Below are 20,393 nucleotides of genomic sequence, written 5' to 3'. Positions count from 1 at the left end.
TTATATTTTGAATATGCTGAGATACACCGAGTGAGAAGACTAGTCTTAGACACAATTACCAATAGTGTCCAGTGTCTTTAATCACTTATTCATGAAAATGGTTTTTGATGGGAAAAAGTATTACTTAGGGGCAATATTTGGGGATAACATCGTCCAAAAATGGGGGTGGGGGGGGGTTTCCGTTTTGAAAATTGCATGTGATGAAGGCTGTCCGACGACGATCACCCGCATTCTAAAATTCCTACACTGTGCATACATCAAGCAGCTCATCCTATTGAGGTAATTGCGGCACACAAAGCAAAATGTATAATAAATTGTATGTTTTGATTTAGTTTTAAAAAATAGGGTCAATCATTCTCCTAAAGGTAGCGTCGTCGGGCGGGGTGGGATTTTGAAGAAAAGGTTATTCTCAAGCATTTGTTGCTTTCACATCTGATGACATCATATAAAAATGGGCGCCATTTTGATTATGTCATATTGACGGGCGCCATTTTGATTAAGCTTGGGCGGTTCCAGAAATTTGGGGCTCGGTTCCGGTTCCGAAAAAAAGCTCGGTTCTGAGACATACCCGGTTCCAATTCAATATAAAACATAAGCCGCCCGTCCCGAGCTCACACACACACAATTGAGCCGATCTATTTTAACTGAAAATAACCAAGTTAATCAGACATCGGTTCCGAGCTCACTCACACACAATTGGAGCCGATCTATTTTTAAAGAAAATACCAGAATACCCACCCCAATGATCAGACATCGTGCCACCGAGCACCTATTTTCCCTGCATTTAAACAAGTCTTTGATTTAGCCGGCAGTACGATCGTTGTGTAGCAGTATGTCCGTAGTGTAGTACATCCATAGTGCAGTACATCCGTAGTGCAGTACATCAGTAGTGCAGTACATCCGTAGTGCATGCAGTGTGTCGTCTCTGTACATACAAGTGTACTATGCCTGTACATGCCTGTACATGCCTGTACATACATACATACAGCACTGTGTGTTTTGTGCATGGGGCAAGCTTTTATGAATATGGATATATCGGCAGCCAATCACAACGTGCTGTCTATACATGTACATGTATATGCATGACATGTACATGCATACATGTGGTGGTTGTAGAAGATGCCTATGTGTGTGCACTGTGTATGCAGCCACATGTGATAGTAAGTTGATACTCATGTCGGCTTGAAGCCTTTGCACACTGTATATGCGGTCACCGCTTTCAACATCAAGCCTCAATTTCTAGAGCCGGTTCGCCGCAGGATCGGCTCCACAGAGCCTTTTATAATTGGGACTCGGTCTTTTAAAACCGGAACCGACAAAAGCGGGTACCCGGTTCCACAGAAGAGTGGAACCGCAAGTCCGGTTTTCAATTTGGAACCGGGTAGAACCGGGTAACCGAAGGGACCGCCCAAGCTTAATTTTGATTACGTCATGCCGCCCTCCTAAAAAAAAAGTATATGGAGAACACTGGGAATGTATACCGTGCCAACAAACATCGGTAAAGGGTAAAAACAAAATTTTCAATTAATGTTCTTAATCTCCGATGCAAATTACAATTCAATGAAAAGAGAAGAAAAAAAACAGGGTTCCTTGAATCTTACCTCCTGACATGTTCTCATGACGACGGCAATTCTTGAGATGAGGTCTGCCGCCTGCTGGCGCACCTTGGCAGCCTTGTTGTTCAACCTCCAAAGGATTGTACCACAGATCTGCGGCAAGTACGGCTTGACACGCTTACCTAGGGCGTTCACTACGGTGCCGAAGCCATTCAACATCACAGAGTCCTGAATTTCCAAAGGGTAAAAACAAAAGTTACTACAAAATCAGCATTTATTATTTTGATTTTCTATTAAAACTTGGCTCAATGTTTGCAAATTTAAAACAGTGTAGAGGTTGTACCTGTACCATCTATTGTATGAACTCAAAAAGCATCATCCATCGTACATGTACGACCTATGGTATACATATCCAAAGGACGCAGCAATAATGGTGAAGTGTTTTGCTTAAGGACAAAAGTGTCATGACTGGGACTCGAACCCGTACTCTGCTGAACAGAAACACCACAGCTCGAGTCTGGTGTTATTATTCGCGTGGCGGCGACACGCCACGACCACGACATGCGATTGATTATCACACTATCATGTGCGGCAAACTGCATGCACAGGCCGATCATAGCATATGTAGGTACCAGAAATGTGATAGGCTGTTGAACAAAAACCCTGACCTACGAGTGCACAGCGTGAAAGCTTGTGAACGCGAACCTTCCTTACATACATTTATCTTTAGTTTTAAAACCCTACTCTGCAATCTGAGGAGTTCCATATGGTTTTATCTTCATGTTCTTATAAATTTGATCTGATTATTAAAAAAAAATCTTGTTAAAAATGGGGAAATCACATTCCTGAGGTACATTTTAAGAGATAATCAATAAAGGATAATTTTATATTCAATCACTGTGTTTACCTTTTACTAATAATCAATAAAAGATAAAATCCATAATCAGTCACTGTGTTATTTTTTCTGATAATCAATAATGGATCAATCCATAATCAATTATGTTTACCTTTAAAAGATAATCAATAGTATTTAATCTGTTCTTTGTTATTTTTGTTTGAATTTTTCTCTGTAATAGCGCCCTGAGCACTTTTGTGGATTTGTGCGCTCTATAAGACCTCGTTATTATTATTATTATTATTATTATTATTATTATTAATATGAAACTATAATCAATCACAGTGTTAACCTTTTACTGATAATCAATAAAGTATAAATCTATAATCAATCACTGTGTTTACCTCTGTGGTCTGCTCCTGGAAGGCGTACAGGATACCGTCAATCAGCTGCTCTTCAAGGCGTGAGTCGATGTCTGCTGCTCCCAGGTTACCCATGATCTTCTCAATGGTCTCCATCACCATTTTACGGTACTGTTCCGCTTCGTCCTTCAGGTCATCCACGATGCGTCCCACGATCTCCGCTGCTCCCACCTTGTTGGCCAGCTCCACTGTTGTGTCCACCAACTGTAAATTTAATGTTTTCAAAGATGAAAAATAAAGTGAATTCGGGGGTAAGGGGTCAGAAATCAGTGTCTGTATGGCAATGTGGGTTGTTTGTAAAAATGAAAGTGTACGCCAAGTAATATTGTACAGGGGAGTGGGAAAAAAAACAATCATTGGAGCAAGAAAAATCTTGTACAAATAATCTTGATTTCCAAGTAGTATATGGATTTTTTTTTATTTTTTCAATTTAATTCACATTTATTTCCACAAACACATTTCCACAAATTACAGAACTATATAACAATGCATATATATAAACGACAGACAAAGAATAAACTAGCAGAAAGCACATGGAGACAAGGTAAAAAATATGCCAGGTAGCTTGTACCAACTCGCCTTTACATAACGAAATACATAAACAAAGGTACATGCTTAGGAAAATACAAAGACGAAACAAACAGCCAGACCGACAGACAGAGAGACGAACAAACTACTGGAGAAAATGACAATGAAAAAAATATGCAAAAAAGCTTAAAGTAGAAGAGTGTTTTGAAACTATATTACATACTGGAAAATAAGGAACTTTTTATAAGATGTTTTTAACCTAGCCACAGAGGATGTGGCTTTGATTTACTTTTATAAAGGCATTCCAAAGATATCCTTATTTCAATCGGATGGCATAAAAAACATGTCATAAAAATCTAATTTCTCAAATCTGTTTTTACCTGTCTGTAGTTACGTCTGTCCAGTGCCATCCGGTGCTGCCAGAAATGTTTAAAGAACGACGGCAACACTTCATCTCTAATGTACTGTGCCTCAACACCATCGGTTGCGCAACACTGTTTCACCACCTGCAAAGGAGAAATAGAAATCATTAGAGTCTGTCCTCAGCAGGGTTGGGAACCACAAGTCCGGTGGTCTTGTATTTAAAGGCAGTGGACACTATTGGTAATTACTCAAAATAATTTTTGGCATAAAACCTTTCTTGGTGACGAGTAATGGGGAGAGGTTGATAGTATAAAACTTAGTGAGAAACGGCTCCCTTTGAAGTGCCATAGTTTTAGAGAAAGAAGTAATTTTCCACAAATTTGATTTCGAGACCTCAGATTTAAAACTTGAGGTCTCGAAATCAACCATCTAAACGCACACAACTTCTTGTGACAAGGGTGTTTTTTTCTTTCATTATTATCTCGCAAGTTCAATGACCGATTGAGCTCAAATTTTCACAGGTTTGTTATTTTATGCTTATGTTGAGATACACCAACTGTGAAGGCTAGTCTTTGACATTTACCAATAGTGTCCAGTGCCTTTAACGATTGATTGGATAAACAAACCTCATTATTTAAAAATGTCATAAATAAAATATTTAAACACAAATTTTAAAAAAGAGACTTCGAGTCTGGTAATCATATTGCGTTTGAGTTGAGTATCAAAGCAAACTTACTTAAAGGCACTGGACACCTTTGGTAAATGACAATTTTGTCAAACACCAGTTTTCTCACTTGTTGTATCTCACCATATATATATAAAATAACAAACCTGTGAATATTTGCACTCAATTGGTCGTCAAAGTTGTGAGAGAATAATTAACAAAAAAAACAACCCTTGTCGCACAAGCTGTGTGCTTTCAGATGCCTTAAATTTGAGACCTCAGCTGAGGTCTCTTATTCAATTCAAATATTTTAGTGAGAAATTATTCTTTCTAACAAAACTACACTACATCAGAGGGAGCCGTTTCTCACATTGTTTTCTACTAACAGCTCCCCATTGCTCGAAACTAAGCAAGTTTTTAGGCTAACAATTGTTTTAAGTAAATTACCAATAGTGTCCAATACCTTTAATTGGTACCAAAAGACAAATGAGCTCAACTTTCTCTTAGTTCCCGGTCAAATGAAACATTCACCGTGTAGAAAATTGTTTCTCATTTTGTTTTTCTCATCATCACATCAATGTAACCAGACCGAGGCTGTAAGGACAAAAATAGTCTGATCCCCCATTTAACGTACTATCCAGAATTGGTGTTGAACACAGGGAACAAGACAAACTTACCTTGAGTACAATCTTCTTCATTTCCTCATCGGGAGACTGGAACTCACGGATGAGGATCAACATGACTTCCCTAGTGTAGTAATTGGCATACTCTGGGTCCATCAGCGGGATTAGGTAACCAATGGCCTTCAGGAAAGCAGCCAAACCCTGCAGGAAATAACAATGATATAGGTGAGAACTATCCAAAGTGAAGGTAAGAAACATCATTGATATAGGTAAGAATATCAATGATATATGTAAGAATATAAATAATATAGGTAAGAAATACCCAAAGTACAGTTAAGGAATATCAATGATATACATATAGGTAAAAATAAGTATACAAGTAGGTAAGAAATATCAATGACATAGGCAGAAAAATCCAGAGTAGAAATATCAACAAAACAGGAAAGAAATATCTAAAGTATACGTAATAATATCAATGATATAGGTAAGAAATATCCAAAGCATAGGTTAGAATATCAATGATACAGGTAAGAAATGTCCAAAGTTTAGGTAAATAATATCATCAATATAGGTAAGATATTTAAAGGGAAGGTACACGTTTGGTAATTGCCAAAGACCAGTCTTCTCACTTGGTGTATCCCAACATAAGCATCAAATAACAAGCCTATGAAAATTTGAGCTAAATTGGTCATCGAAGTTGCGAGAAAATGATGCAAGAAAAAAACACCCTTGTTGGACGCATTTGTGTGCTTTCAGATAGGAATAAAAGACCTCTGGCTAGAAGTCTTTTTTTTTTTTTTTTTAGAAATTACCTCTTTCTCAAAATATATGCTACTTCAGAGGGAGCCGTTTCTCACAATGTTTTATATTATAACACCCCTTGCACGTATTCTGCCTGCTCATTGGTTTAGAGCGCGTCACATGACATGTCTTAGTTTTGCTAGACGACGGCCGTGTGATAGTGCGTCGGTTTACCATGCGCTAGTCCGAAGACTAGCACACGGCGCCGTGCGCTAGTCCGACAGACTAGCACACGGCGTGCAGTACCCAGACGTCCGTTGCGTGTACGAGGATGATAAATTAATAGTCTGTAACCATTTCGGATTGCACGACACACTACATGCAACACAGTAAGTAAAAGTGTTTGCAATCTGTATTCGCGTCGTCCGTGGATTGTAGCATTCAGGTCTGTAACTTAATAATAATAGTACAGTATTTAGAAATGTTTGGGGTGTTATAAAACAAATATTGACTGCTTTTACTCTATCAACAGCTCTCCAATGCTCTTTACCAAGTCAGTTTTTAAGTTAATATTTGTTTTGAGTAATTACCAAATGTGTACCTGCCCTTTAACACTTTGGTGAAAACAACCCAATAAGTAGACATAAAAAATATCCAATGTTTAGGTAAAAAACTATCCAATAATATCAGGAAAGAAATATCAACTGATATCAGTGAGAAATAGCCAATGATTTAGGAAAGAAATATCCAGAAATCATCAAATATACAAATATAGAAATATTTAACATCTATGTTTATTGATTGCATACCTTTCCTCTATGCTGCCTGATACCCTTCCACAGCGGTTTGAGCACACTATCAAAGGACTCGATACCGTAGGGTGTGGCTGCTTCAGCCAGAGCGGCCAAGGCCAAAGCTGTGATTGTACGCACCTTCTGCTGCTCATCAACAAGTCCTGAAAGTCAACAACAACAATAACAACAATGTCAACAACAACAATAATTTACATCACAAGCCTTATTCCAGTTGACTTACCGAGGAAATGGGTAACTTTACAATTTTAAGTCCAATGTGGACAGCCCAGGAATTTTCCCTCCCAGTTAACATCGACACACAACCTTGACCACATGATTGTTTACATGGAAGCTCTGTTGCACTCATTGCGGGTAAAAGGTCACTGCAATAGCGCCCTCTTGTTGTTGTTTTTTAGCGATGCGGTAAGTTTCATCGCTTGTGTCAGTTTAGTTTACCCACATAAGTAATCCAAATGCAGACGCTGGTAAGTTTCACCTGTTGGAATGAAAAATTGTTGGTAAAGAAAAATTTTTTGAGAAAATCTTGACAAATGTTGGATCTGTTTCTTTGGATCTTACCATGCTCGATGATCTCCACAAGATTTCTGAGATGCGGCAGGATGGCACAGCCCATCAGGATGGCGATCTGCTGCACGATCTTAATTCCAGTGTGTCTAGCCTGCCACGACTTCTTGCTCTTGCACACGGCCTTCAAGAAGGGCAGCAGAGACGGGATACCTAGCGCCGATGCCACCACGGCGAATGCACGCGCAGTCGTGTTACGCACGTACTCGTCCAAATTGTCAATGTCGGGACGCATGGTGGAGATCATGGTGGCCAGACCGGCCGCCTTGGCCAGGTTGGAGATGATTTCACGACCCTCAACACGGGCGTAATAATCCTCGTCGATCAGAAGTGGTTCAATGACGACAAGAATCTGTAAAAGAAAAAAATAATTGGGGGTTGTCAGTTTTCTGCTACTTCAACGTTTTCCAAAATGTGCTCATTAGTCGTCAGGAGAATGTAAAGAAGAACAAAGTGCTATCTTCAAAATTTTGAGACGCATCTCACCTCTGGCACTTCTCAAAACAATCACATCTTTCAAGAATTTTATTTGGCTTATGTAAACTAGTTAATGCTTTTATATGAGTTATGAATTATAGCTTAATTAAATCATATCTTACTTTAAAACCAAGGACTTGCATATCCTTGAGTTTCACTAGCTGATGAGTTTGCCCAAACCCATCTCAAACTTTCTCCCAAGTCTTACCTTGTGCACATACGGCCGCACCAAGTCATCCAGCTTGTACAGAATGCGATCGATAACTTTCACCAACAGATGGCGCTCTTGATCTTCGAGCGTCGGAGACATCAGCAGCGGCAGAATCTGATTGAAGAGCGGCCCAGCGTTGAACTCCCTGGCCTTGTCTGTGATCTGACGCAGGGCAGCTTTGCGCATTGGCGGCGTGCCGTTCTTGATTTTCAGGAGTAACTTCATGATGCGACGCTCTTTCTGCTCCTCAGCACTCAAGGTGGTCTCGTCAACATCATTCTAAGAAAGACATGAAAAAATATCTTTTTTTCAAACTCAATGTATTTGACAGTCTATTGATCCTATACCTGCATTCATTGAAACCTCAGAAATAGGAACACCAGTTTTATGAGTCCACAGAGAGTGACGCAAGAAGTTTTGTGAGTAAAGCTTATTATATATACTCATAAAAGTGATGTAGTTTTTAAAAAAAGTACAAAAATCACTGTTTCCCCCTAGAAAATAAATCTCTATCGCAAGCAAATGGTGCCCTATTTTGCCAATATCTTTGTTCTGGGTCAGTTCTCGGTCTTTGTTACAACCTGTTTGTATTTTGTCACATAAGTACAAAACCATTCTATCTGAACAGCTTGAACATTGCAATGAAAATTTGTATCTCAGGGCCTTTGGGTCTATGTGTGCATCTGGAAAAGTTTAAGCCAGATAAGAGACCCTGAACTCTTTTCACTTTTAGTTGAAGATAAAACTCATTTACGACGCCCCGACAATTTTTACTTACCAGCAACTTGCCGAAGTACTGGGCGTCATCCGGTTTAAGGAATGGGAGGTTGCCAGGTGGCTGGGCCAGGCCAGGGTCAACTGTCTTATCATCAGACTGCATGTGGAACCCACTCAAGCCACCCATGGGCGTAGGGGTGGAGGTCAGCTTACGCGCTGGGGTGCGGATGGGTACATATCCTGCTGGGGGTTGAAGCACCTGACAAAAAAAGGAATTAAGTTAAATTATCATAACAATTGAGATTTTATTTATTTATTTATTACACATACAACAGCCAATGACAGGGCAGATAGTAAAACAAGAAGGAATGTTCAACTTTAGATGCAGGAGGAAAACCTCTAATGGGGGAAAACCCACGCAACCAGGTAGGAACTGAAAACACTATCCAAATGCAAGGCTCTGGTCTGAGGTAAGATTTGAACCCTGGTCCCCCGAGGTGAAAGGCAGGGGAAGAAACCACTTAGCCAACTTGATCCCCAAGATAAGTATTGAGTTTACTTGAAACCACCTTTACATTCTTCATCTAACCCTCATTTAAGTTGACTTTCCTTAAAGAATTGTACAAATTTGTACAAAAAGACTCTTGAATAAAGTGCAACGCTGCTGGTACGCTGAAGTGACACGCACGTTTTTATAGACCAAGAACACCTATCATATTCATTTTGGTTTTTACCCACATACATAGATGTGTGTTCGCACTGTATACTCAGTACTTACCCGAGTTCTGCTCTAGAATTGCAAAGGTCGTGGGTTATAATCCGACCCGAGTAATCATGCCTGTGATTTTTTTCACAGAACTCGGGGTAAGCACTGAGTATACAGTGATTGGGAAATATGGGTAAAAAACAAAATGAATATACTTTATCCCCGATGCAAATTAAACATCTATTAAACACCTATCGTCCAATATGCTGACTTCTTTTGCCTCTTTAAAGGTGGCAATTGAGAAATTGACGGTCATACATATCATATGCAAGGGGTCTATATCATTGTACATTCTTTAGGTTGTCAAATTGGGCCCAGCTATGAGATGATGGAGGAGTTAATATCGTACCTTGTATCCTTCAGGAAACATGGAGTCCAACTCATCATCCGGCAGCGGACGGTTTCTCTCATCAATCTCCTTCTCCCATCTCCAGGCTTGAAGCTGCTCAGGAGTCATCATCCTCAAGGCTGCAAGAGAAAACGGAAGACCAATTTTAAACTGGTTAAAGGGTTTGGGTATTTTTTGCACGACACAAAACACAATGTCCACAGATTGACATTAAACTAACATGGTTTGGAAGATGATGATGGTCGAAAGCTTCCCCTAAAATATTACTTGCTGAGGTGCTGTAGTTTTTGAGAAAATGAGTAAAACAATGTCATAAAAATAATTGTTTGACTCAAAAGAAAATGGTATTTAAGCATGTACATTGTATTATAAAGCAATCTCCTGAAAGCATTGCTCTGTGGTTACACTTTTTTCTCAAACTTGATGACTAATGAAGCTCAAACTTCTACAGGTAAATTATATTACATACATCTTCATTCACAGTGATTGGGGATACATGTCATGACCAAAAACTTGATCTACAAAATGTTTTAACACCCTTTAAAGGCTAAGTATACCTTTGGTTTTTGGAACTGTTTGATTTTTTAAAATCCTTTAGTAAAGTAGATATATCCAACAAAACATGAGAAAATTTAATTTCAAAAGATGGTTGGGTTTTTGAGGTATCGCCAAAAAACCAAGGAGTAATATGAATACACAATCTGAGAAACGTTACCTACAGTAATGCTTCCTGGGTTCAAATATTAGGACTTTAAACTTTAAATATCTGTTTACAAACCACATTACTACATGTGCATATCAATAACTCCACTAACCTGTCTGTGAGGGTGTCTGCATCACCATGGCCTTCTGACCCATCGGCGTAGCCGTGTTACCTACAATGGGCGTAGCACTGGGTGTCTGACTACCAGCTGGAGTTTCGTCCCATCGAGACCGGCGCTTGCTGCCAGGCGTAGGGGTCTCAGACGGGGCATCCCCACCACGATCGGTACGAGGGGTCTCAGCCCATCCACTGCCATGTCCGGGTGTTTCTGTATAAAATACAATATAAACTCAACTTTATTAAAAACGTCAATGCTATTTCACATGCAAAAAAAGGCTCCATACACAACTTCTGTATCTCATTGTCATTGGGTTCGTGGCTTAATATGCAATTTTAAACACAATCCATGGTTTGGCTGTAACTTTTTCACTGACAAGCCAGCATCTGTCAGTTTAAGTTTGCCGTTTCACTCGTCAACCAGTTTTCTACGAGTGAAAGTGATTAAAGAGAATAAGAGATTTTTTGATTCACGATTTAGAGACGTTTGAAAACAAACATATCTAAGATGCAAGAGTTTTGGAGATGTTTGATGTTAATATCTTCAACACTCACTCTTTTGAAAGTTGTTTGAGCTACTATAAAAACAAAAACACCACAGAGGAAACAACATCACGTACCTCTTTCGGTTCTAGGCGTTTCATCCCATCTGTTCCTACGAGCACTCGGCGTTGCACTGTGCCCCGGGGTGGCGTGACCCGGCGTGGCATGACCTGGGGTGGCGTGGCCGGGGGTGACGTGACCCGGGGTCAAATGGGCCGGGGTGTTCTCCCAGACGCGGGTGCTGGCGCTGGGGGTAGCTCCGGGGGTCTCGCTACCCTTTGCCCTGCCTGGGGTTTCGTCCCAACGGCTGATGGACGGCGTGGAGGCTTGTTGCTGTCGAGATGAAGTAATTAACTTATTTATTCATTGTTGCAATGTTCAAAAGAAAAAATAAGCATTTAAATTTCCCCTGATCTGCAAGCCGCTCAAGTTACAAGGCTACTATAAAAGCAAAACAGAGCCAGGAGGGCTAAATAGGAGGTAGATATTTACATTCATCTCAAAACAGACTCGATGCACAAGGTTAAACACTGCTAAAAACTCTTATAAAATTAGTGTACATTTCTCTTTAAAGTACTTTTTTTATTTTATGAATTTTTTAATAACTTGTATAGAATTTTTAATGGGAATTAAAAATGAGGACGCTGTAGCTCCGAAGCCTGAGTAAGCATGCAAGTGAAAGGACTTGCTGTGTACAAGAAACACACGGATTAATGCCTATTCTTCATTGTTTTCTTGTTTAAGCGTTTACATACAAAGTGTAGACCTGAGAACACAAGAAGTTAATACAATGCAGGGACTTGCCTCGCAGTGTTTTTTTTTACATCATTGAAGAATTCTTTTTGTTAAAATAAACAGGACAAGAAAAAACGTTTCAACATGACACTACACCAATAGTGGGGGAGGGGGGGGGGGGGGGACATACGAAATAAACAACAACAGTCTATATATTTACCTCGGCCTGTTCCCATGTGCTTGCTCTCTTCTTGGGCGTGGCACCGGGTGTGGCACCGGGTGTTTCCTCTCCCACTTGATCCCAGCGTCGACGCTTTGTCGCAGGCTTAGCGACAGGTTTCGATACCTCTACAAGTTCACCCTTCTTGGCTTTCTCCACCATTTGCAGCCGAAGGCCAGCCTGGCATTAGAAAGAAGTTAAAGAAGTACAAGATGAGTTTTACTCAATTAACACTTGATAAAATCTGAAATTCGAAAGTCTTCTTAAGGTTTTTAACAACTGCCCGCCTGAATACTTTTTTTCTCTATTACTCCCCCACCCCCTCAAAAAACAAAACAATTTAATAAATGAGGGCTTCACTAGACCTATGCAACAAGCTCAAGATTTCAAAATATCTAGTCTAACATAATTCAAGTTTTAAAACCACTAGGGAAACTGACTTGGTAAGTCTTGAACAATTTAATTTTGTGTGGAACAAGGACAAATCAACTAGAGCGGGAGATGAATCTGCGACCTCAAGATTAACATGCAGTCTATCTAACAACTGAGGTACCTAGCTATGTTGGTGGTCTCCTTATTTTGAGAATATCTTTGTTCAGGGTCTAAGTCAGAAACCATACATCCTGTAACTTCCTTATAGCCAGGGATCACATCCAAACTTAAGATACAACCTGGAAAGCAAACCTCATTCAGAACACCAGCTTTTTGATACCTGTAGTTGAAGTAACGCAACTCACATTTGAATCACCCGCTAGCCAGAAATTTATCAAAGACTCTTACCTGTTCTTTGGTCATGGACTGCTCTTTGCGGATGTCAACATAAGTTCTCTCTCCGGGATCGGGGGTTTTCCCTCCTGTAGTATGAGATTGGAATAGTCACAAAGAGGAAAAGAGAAACAGAAAGCGGTCAATATTAAAACGAACTATAAATTTATTTTTTTGAGAACTGTTTCTCGTTGATTGCAACTAGGCTGCCTTAAATGCTGATTGTTTTGAACACATGATTAGGTCCGGAAACTTGCAGAAATACCCACATGGAGCCTCCCTTAAAAACAGTTCCTGTCAACAAATTTGAAGATCCAAGTTAGGATTTAACTGACATCATAAATGTAACAAGTAGTCCTTTAGGAACATGAGTCGACATCACCCGAAAGGCATTCATATTACAAACTTTCCAAACTCCCACAAAGTGCTCCAGTCTATGATAACAATTGCATCAAGGATAGTAAAATACTATAATAATTTTCCCCTTGTGCAATGAGCACTTAGTATTCAGTACTGTTCAAGTACTCCGTCCAGGGAAAAAGGATTCTAGGGGCTACCCAGAGGGATTCAAACCCACGACCCCTGCATCCTGAAGCAGATATCTTAACCTTGAGACCGTCGAGCGTGCCCCGTATGATTTGAGGTCACTTCAAGTCCTGTACTTAGCAGCTGGTATGACTGTTTAGGGACATTGAGTTGGGGTGCCAGATGTTAGGGTGGGTGCCATGCAGTACCAAAAACAGCAAATTCTGAGTATGGTTTTTTTGTACAGATATTTTGGTGAAGATTGAAAAAAAAAACATCTGGCATGTTATTTTTTAACTATTCCTTGATGGAAGAAAAAGTACCTAAACGGGAATGGCAGCCCTTGTGCCCTAAGCATGGTGTACGATAAACAAGTTTTCGTGTAAGGCTATTTTTACTAAAAATCATCTGATTGATCAGTCAGAAATCAATTGCAAATCAGAATCATGCACCAAACAATCAGCATTTATTGACAGCCAAGAATGCGCCTCAAATTTTTGTCCTTCGGGTTTGGCCAAATCCTTTCAAAGATTGAACTCAAGCAAAAAGCGTGAGAACCGTCCAAATTTGTTTAATAGGCGGAAGATGATCGTCAAACCTGTAACAACTTCAAAATAGAACAAATCATCAATGAATTTGTTAACAAATATAAACACTCCTTGTTAAAGTCAAACATTTCTCAAACTAATAAACATTACAGAGATGACTCAAATTATTATACAAAAAGTGTATTTAAGACAGGTTTATAGAATTCAAGAGAATCTTTATACACAGAATCTTTTGATTCAAACACTGTGGTGTTGCCAAAGATACAATAAACACACTGCAAAATATTCAAACTTCTTGTACACTTCCTAACACCATTGTAAACGTAAAGCCACATGACAATGTGCATTAGACAAAAGTTTACAAATCAGTGAAACTTACAAATCAGTGAAAACTATAACTCAGTAAGAGTCTTACATTATATATGAAATTTCTCAGCTCATGCATTATTTTAGATGGAAGTTTTTCTTCAGAAATTGTTGTACATTGAGAACTTTGCAAGAAGCAAAAATTGATCCAGCTGTACATGAATCCTGTCAGATACTGTTTACTGCCATTACTGGGGTTGGCCCACAGGACCGATACTAAATGCTCTTGCAAAGGACAAGTACGTTTTTCCTTAGCAAAGGGAACTTCTATGAAGGAAATAGAAACTTATGCAAGATGGCTTCAAAGGCACGAGGCAATGACCAGGGGCATGAAGATAATAAACCTCTGTGAATTTATTGTTGGCTATAAAAAAATTCGCCCAGCGTTAGTTCAGTTTTTACGCATCATGGGCATCTACCGGTCGTAGAAGCCCATGAAGCGTAAATATGGGTACAAAAGTTAAATTCAAGGCCCGATACTTCACGGAGGCTCGGAGGGGATTGCCTATCTGTCCCCTGGTCATTGCCTTAGTGCCCTTGAAATGCTCCAGTAGAAATTTACAGTTTGGTACCCTTGCCTTTTCAAAATTGAAGCATACAGGCCTAAGAAGTGTCCCAGCAACAACAGTAAACAGTGGCCACTCAAATTCATTTCACATCTACAAAATAAGCGTCTGACAGCCTACAAGAAGTCCAAATATTCTAACGAAAAAGAAATGAACAGAACTACTTAAGTTTTTAAAAATAACAAGACTGTGCTTTTTCAAGTCACTTAAAAGTTTATCTGCAACAGGATCTTGGGTTTATACTTCCTGTGCTGTTGTCATTACCCATATATACGTACGGTTCAGCGTCCGGTGCTGGTTGGCTTGGCGCAACCATGGAATCCCGCCACTTCTTGCTTTCCTACAAGTCAATCTTTTCAAGTAGTGATATTATTAAGCAGGACCGGTAGTGCATTGATGGTCTCATTGGTTTTTATTTTATTAGGGGGACAGACTTGACAAACATTACCACTAGGTGGCGCTCCATAGCAGCCAGACCGAAAAAAGCAAAAAAAGAAATAAAAACCAGAAGTAAATCAAATCCAAGAGAATGTGGATCCCCATGCATATCTATTTGTTTAATTTTCTCTTTAAAGCAAGAGTTCCAAATTGAAATTTGCCTTTCGTCGAAAAAGAAACCAAGGGTACAAGCAACTGAAATTTGTTTCCACATTGATGAAGTCTAGAAACGTGGCGTAACAATGACACCCATAAACATGTACCTCTTGGGCTAAAACACCCATTGGCATGAAAAAAGTGCAGGATCAAAGCACCGAGCAGTCTGGTTCCTGTTTGAATAACCCAAAACTAACACAGGCATCAAAGCCCACTGACATCTCTTGGATTTTTGATTTCATATTATTTTATATTTTACTTCCATCGGTCACCTTCCTATTTCTTGACTTAGAAGTCATGTATTTTGATAGAGATGTTTTTGCTGAGAAAACTGAACACACCCATTCATAGTATTAACTCTGCATGCATCGTTACCAAAAACAAATGAAAGGCCCTCTCAGACTAACATAATTTCAGGCCTCTTTTTTTTATCTGCCAAATAAAAACTGGCTTTATCGAAAAGATAATCACAATGTGTTCAAATGAAGGAGCACTTCGGGGAATGTGAATTGGTCCCCCAAAATATATCACACATAATACTACATTTTTAAGTATTAACAAAGTGAAGAATAAATATTGAAACTTGTTCAAAAACAAAGTCCAAACTATCTTACCGTCGGCGAAGGGGTCGTGTCTTGCCGGTGAGATGATCATCATTCTCCTTCTGGCGCGGTATTCATCTTCACGTTCTGCAATCCTGGCCGCTCGGTTGCCAGCAAAGGGATCATAGTCCTGCACAAAAAAGATGAATTTAAATGATAATATGTAACTCAGCAACAATTATAATTAAACACTCCCCACTATTGATCGCTAAGTCGAGTCGCGACTACCCTTTTTAAACTATTCATCTAATCCTGCCGCCACGACTACTACAAAAATAGTCTTGGTTACCCGTTTGGTGAACCAATTATGTTGCTCACGACTAATCACAACCAAGTTTACTTATGAAACACAATCAGATGTCAAAGACACAATCCTTCAATCCTTTCAGTGTGAATTTTACTATTGTGCCTGCAGCAAATTTTATGCCGCAATGCATCTTGGAAATTAAAAGAATTTGTCACAACTAGTGTCGAAGCCACAACTATTTGAGGCACGACTAGTCGAGTAGTAAGTTTCATTATAACACACCTGTTGCTTTCTCTGTGTTCTGGTTGGCTGAAACACGGTCACATGGGATGAACTAATATTGTCTAGTGATCGCGCGCAGGTTTTGCGGGAATTAGTTCCCGAGCAGGCACTAGTCTTTGAAAATAATGGCTGGTTACAGCACCCTCTCTTGACTTGAACCGTGAACGGCAACTACAAAACTTCCTTTCTTTTCCAGATTTCTGTTCTTATTTCACATTTAAGACCAAGCTGTGTTATAAAACACACATTGACTGGCATAATTCGGTAACTAGTGTACGGCCTCGGGAAATAGGTCCCTCTTCTGGTCACTCAAATTTCCTCGGGGGAAGAGCTGACACTAGTTACCTCATTGCCAGTCAATATGTGTATACTAGTGACATAGGCCTAGAAATTGGACCCTTTAAAACAGGGTTAGACCCTTTGACAGCTGTACATACCTTAGCAGATTCCTGAGCTTCACTGAAGAGCGATGCTGGAGCTGTGTAAGTGTTTTTGTTCATCAACGAATTATTACTGTAGTCGTCTTCATCCTGTAAAATATCATAAGTTTAAATAAATAGTATGGGGCATTCGGTTGTTTTTTTTCTAAGTGAACTTTCAAGCAGTACATGGAAGTACATGTAGGCTATGACCTCTGTTGCCCTGGGCCAATCTTCATAAGGCTGCTAAATAAGTAAACAAACCCAAAACAACTGTGCTCACCAGAACCATGAAGGAGGAACCTCCATGCCAGAACCATATGTATCGTCTGTGATCGTTAGCCTGCTAATTTTGTTTGCCTAAAAGCAAGTGATTGAGCAAAATGTTCTGCCTAGAAGCAGCTCAATGTCATTTGGCCCTGGTCTAAGCCTTAATGCCCCCTCAAATATTTTTCCAATGCAATTGCCCGTAGCAAATTAAAAATGACAATATGCGAACTGCCCTTTAAAAGATGAAGTTCCAGGACTGTACAAAGCTCATAAAATTCGAGGTAAGCTTGACATTCGCCTTTCATTCTTCAATAACACAGTTTAAAAGAAATAAATAAATAGCCTATCAACTGAAAGTAACCTGCTTGCACATTTAGAAATGAAAACAATTAAAGAGCCAATAAAGGATAATCTCAATATGTCAACTAATACCTTTTTATGGCCAAATAGACATCGCAGATACCGATTAATAACCATTTTACTCTCAAAATTTGCATTTAGTAATAAAAATCTCTCGTCAAAAATGCACCCGGCCGCGCGGCTTTTTCAGCCGAGAGTCAAAAACGGCTTATCTTTTATAATGACCCTGGACGCCAGTGACGAATTTCCCCTATAGGTTTTGAACACAGTTCTCTAGCTTTGGCATTTCCACACCAAATAGCCGCCACTGACGTCACAATTCCTTTACCCGCGGGTTTGTTTGACCCCACGTTTTTCAGAAATTTGGCTTGGAGCGTTCTGGAGAAAACCCATTTTTACCATGTTTTAACGTGAGGTAAGCGACTCGTTATATTTTTTATGTTTCCTGGATGGACTGTAGCTGTAAGATTGAGATCATCCTTTATTGGCTGTTTAAGTAACCCGGGAAAAAAATGGCGCGGGGATATTGATCAACCTTTGAGAACGAGGATGATGTTGTGATACCACAAACTAATAAATTAAATCACATGCTCACTGAAACCCATGGAAAAAAAAAACTTCAAATGCAATCCCACTTTACATGTATATCGTTTTACCTCATCTGCTTCATTGGCAGCAATGGAGTAATCATAGCCCTCATATCGACTGTGTACGCTTTTATCGTAGATGTCTCGGTCGAAGTGCCCTGTCTCAGCAAAGCCGGCCTGCTCATCCTTCCCATTGGCTGGTGGAGGCTCGTCGGTTTGACGCAGTGTTGCTGTGCGATTTTGTATCTCTTGAATCTGGCGCTCAATATCTGCGTATACATGCAAGAAAGAAAAACAAATAATTAGTCATTGTTTGTAACGAATAGTATTGACCTGAACAGCATTACAAAGAGGTTAAACATGACAACTTCAGTGATAGAATCCAGTTGCTCATTTTTAGTAACTCATAGATACATATACCTCATACATATTCATGACCGAGAGTCGAGTTCTGACTGGTCCACTCATCATCACGTGCCAATTGTATAAAGTTAATGAGTGATTGCTCTATATGGTGAAAAAGGTACCGGTCACTTCGGCACCTTGCAAACTCGGCACCAGCAAACTCGGCACCTTGCAATCTCGGCACTTACAACCTCGGCACCTTGCAAACTCGGCACCCACAAACTCGGCACATGTACAAATACAAACTCGGCACCCAGTTGAAAAAGTTTGATTTTCACACTGTGATTTTCAGCCCCCCAGTCCCATAAAAAGTTTGATTCTGTTATAAGTTATTATAATGGTTATTTTAATTATCGTACAATTTACCAGAAAGCGACGTTATAGCACGGGACGGAAAAAATAACCACTGAAAGGATCATGTGCACCAATACAAACGATCTTTGATCTTTCACGCACAGAACTGTCACGGCCGGCGCCTTTCGGCAAATCACGCTCTGTTAAAAGCAAAATTTAATTAAAAACTACTGAAAACAAACCCTTTTTAAAAATGTTCAAAGCCCAAATCATAAAAAAAATTGCACCGACATGGACGCAATCAGCCTTAAAACAACATTTTTTAAAAAATTGTAGACTGAACTCAGTGCGGCGCCTCACAACTAGTGATTTTGCCATGAACAGCGTTTACAAAGCTACTAATTATCAAACCCTTTTTTATTGTGTAATTACACGTACCTTACTTTGTTTTAACAACTTGACTCTTGGAGATCGAGGTTATTTTTGCTTGGTGCCGAGTTTGTTAGTCAATAAAAGGCTGGTGCCGAGTTTGTATGGTGCCGACATTCTTAATGCCGAGTGGGTGCCGAGATTGCAAGATGCCGAGTTTGCAAGGTGACGAGTTTGTAGGTGCCGAGTTTGCGGTATTCGGTGAAAACATTGTCAATGATTGTGGTCTGAATAAGCATTGTTTGATTTAATTATTAACTTAACTTGGGTTTACAAAGAAGTTGAATATTGTGAGCGCAATCCTTAAAAACAGAAAAACACAGCTTTATCAATGTTCGCGAGTGTAGTTATACTTAAGTTATAGTTCAAGTTTGTATGCAAAAATTTGAATTGCTCTAGTGACTAGTCTATTCATTGTAATAATAAAAAATATTTTTCTTTTTTATGCAAGCATAAAGTTTGTGATGTCAACAATGACATGACAACTGACACAGTACAATTTATAAATAATGGTCCTACTAAAATCTGACAAAAAAACAATATGTGCTATGTCATATATTGACAGAAATACAAAATATACCAAAATACAATAACTAATAACTTCACAACAAATAGAAAATGCATGCCTACCTTTTTAATTTTTTTATTTAAGAATAAAGAATTGCTGGGAAAATTATCATAAATGATATCAATTAAGAAGTTTAATTACTCAAATGAGATATTTCTTTGGTAAAAGTGATGGAAAAGGTGCTGGGCTGCGTACGAAAATCTTTCTTTAGAATTTCTCGAAAATTACACTCAGTGTTATACATCATGACACGAATTCTCCGCCATTGCACATGTGTAAAATTGTAAACAAATTGGCCCCCGAAAAAAACACAGCAGTGCTTGCAAACAAATCAAAGCAGACTGCCTTTACCAAACATGTTTGCAAAATATTCGTAATAATTATGGTCTACTACATTAAGAGCTTCAAAGTAATAGCTAATAATGATTTATTTCGGTTTCTTTTAGGTAAATTTAGACAATTAATTAACACAAGTTTCGAACCTTCTCTCGTTTGCTGAGGGGCCGCCATCTTGAATTGCGTTTGCTCGACGATTTTCACTCGATTTTCGCTGCTTCGTTGGTACTCGATCGATCAGGCAATATTGTATTGCACGCCACTTGTAACAACACAGAACT

General features: G+C 39.3%; 1 protein-coding gene across 1 annotated transcript in view; it reads right to left on the bottom strand.

Annotated features, from left to right (window-relative positions):
• The window catches only part of LOC139948645 (splicing factor 3B subunit 1-like), a 39,209-nt gene extending 18,888 nt beyond the window's left edge, over positions 1-20,321 (bottom strand). Inside the window, exons 1-17 of the mRNA XM_071946855.1 lie at positions 20,259-20,321; positions 18,150-18,349; positions 16,882-16,974; positions 15,928-16,045; positions 12,730-12,803; positions 11,950-12,129; positions 11,072-11,327; positions 10,447-10,662; positions 9,632-9,750; positions 8,578-8,775; positions 7,797-8,078; positions 7,106-7,463; positions 6,542-6,687; positions 5,046-5,192; positions 3,722-3,847; positions 2,796-3,017; positions 1,602-1,784 (exon numbers count right to left, since the gene is read on the bottom strand). Of these exons, the coding sequence (XP_071802956.1) occupies positions 1,602-1,784; positions 2,796-3,017; positions 3,722-3,847; positions 5,046-5,192; positions 6,542-6,687; positions 7,106-7,463; positions 7,797-8,078; positions 8,578-8,775; positions 9,632-9,750; positions 10,447-10,662; positions 11,072-11,327; positions 11,950-12,129; positions 12,730-12,803; positions 15,928-16,045; positions 16,882-16,974; positions 18,150-18,349; positions 20,259-20,286 (2,946 nt within the window). The 5' untranslated portion in view covers positions 20,287-20,321. The remainder of the gene's footprint in view (positions 1-1,601; positions 1,785-2,795; positions 3,018-3,721; positions 3,848-5,045; positions 5,193-6,541; positions 6,688-7,105; positions 7,464-7,796; positions 8,079-8,577; positions 8,776-9,631; positions 9,751-10,446; positions 10,663-11,071; positions 11,328-11,949; positions 12,130-12,729; positions 12,804-15,927; positions 16,046-16,881; positions 16,975-18,149; positions 18,350-20,258) is intronic.
• Positions 20,322-20,393: the final 72 nt, after the last annotated feature.

This window comes from Asterias amurensis, chromosome 16 (assembly GCF_032118995.1).
Source record: "Asterias amurensis chromosome 16, ASM3211899v1".
Lineage (NCBI taxonomy): Eukaryota > Metazoa > Echinodermata > Asteroidea > Forcipulatida > Asteriidae > Asterias > Asterias amurensis.
This window is presented reverse-complemented; position numbering and strand designations above follow the sequence as displayed.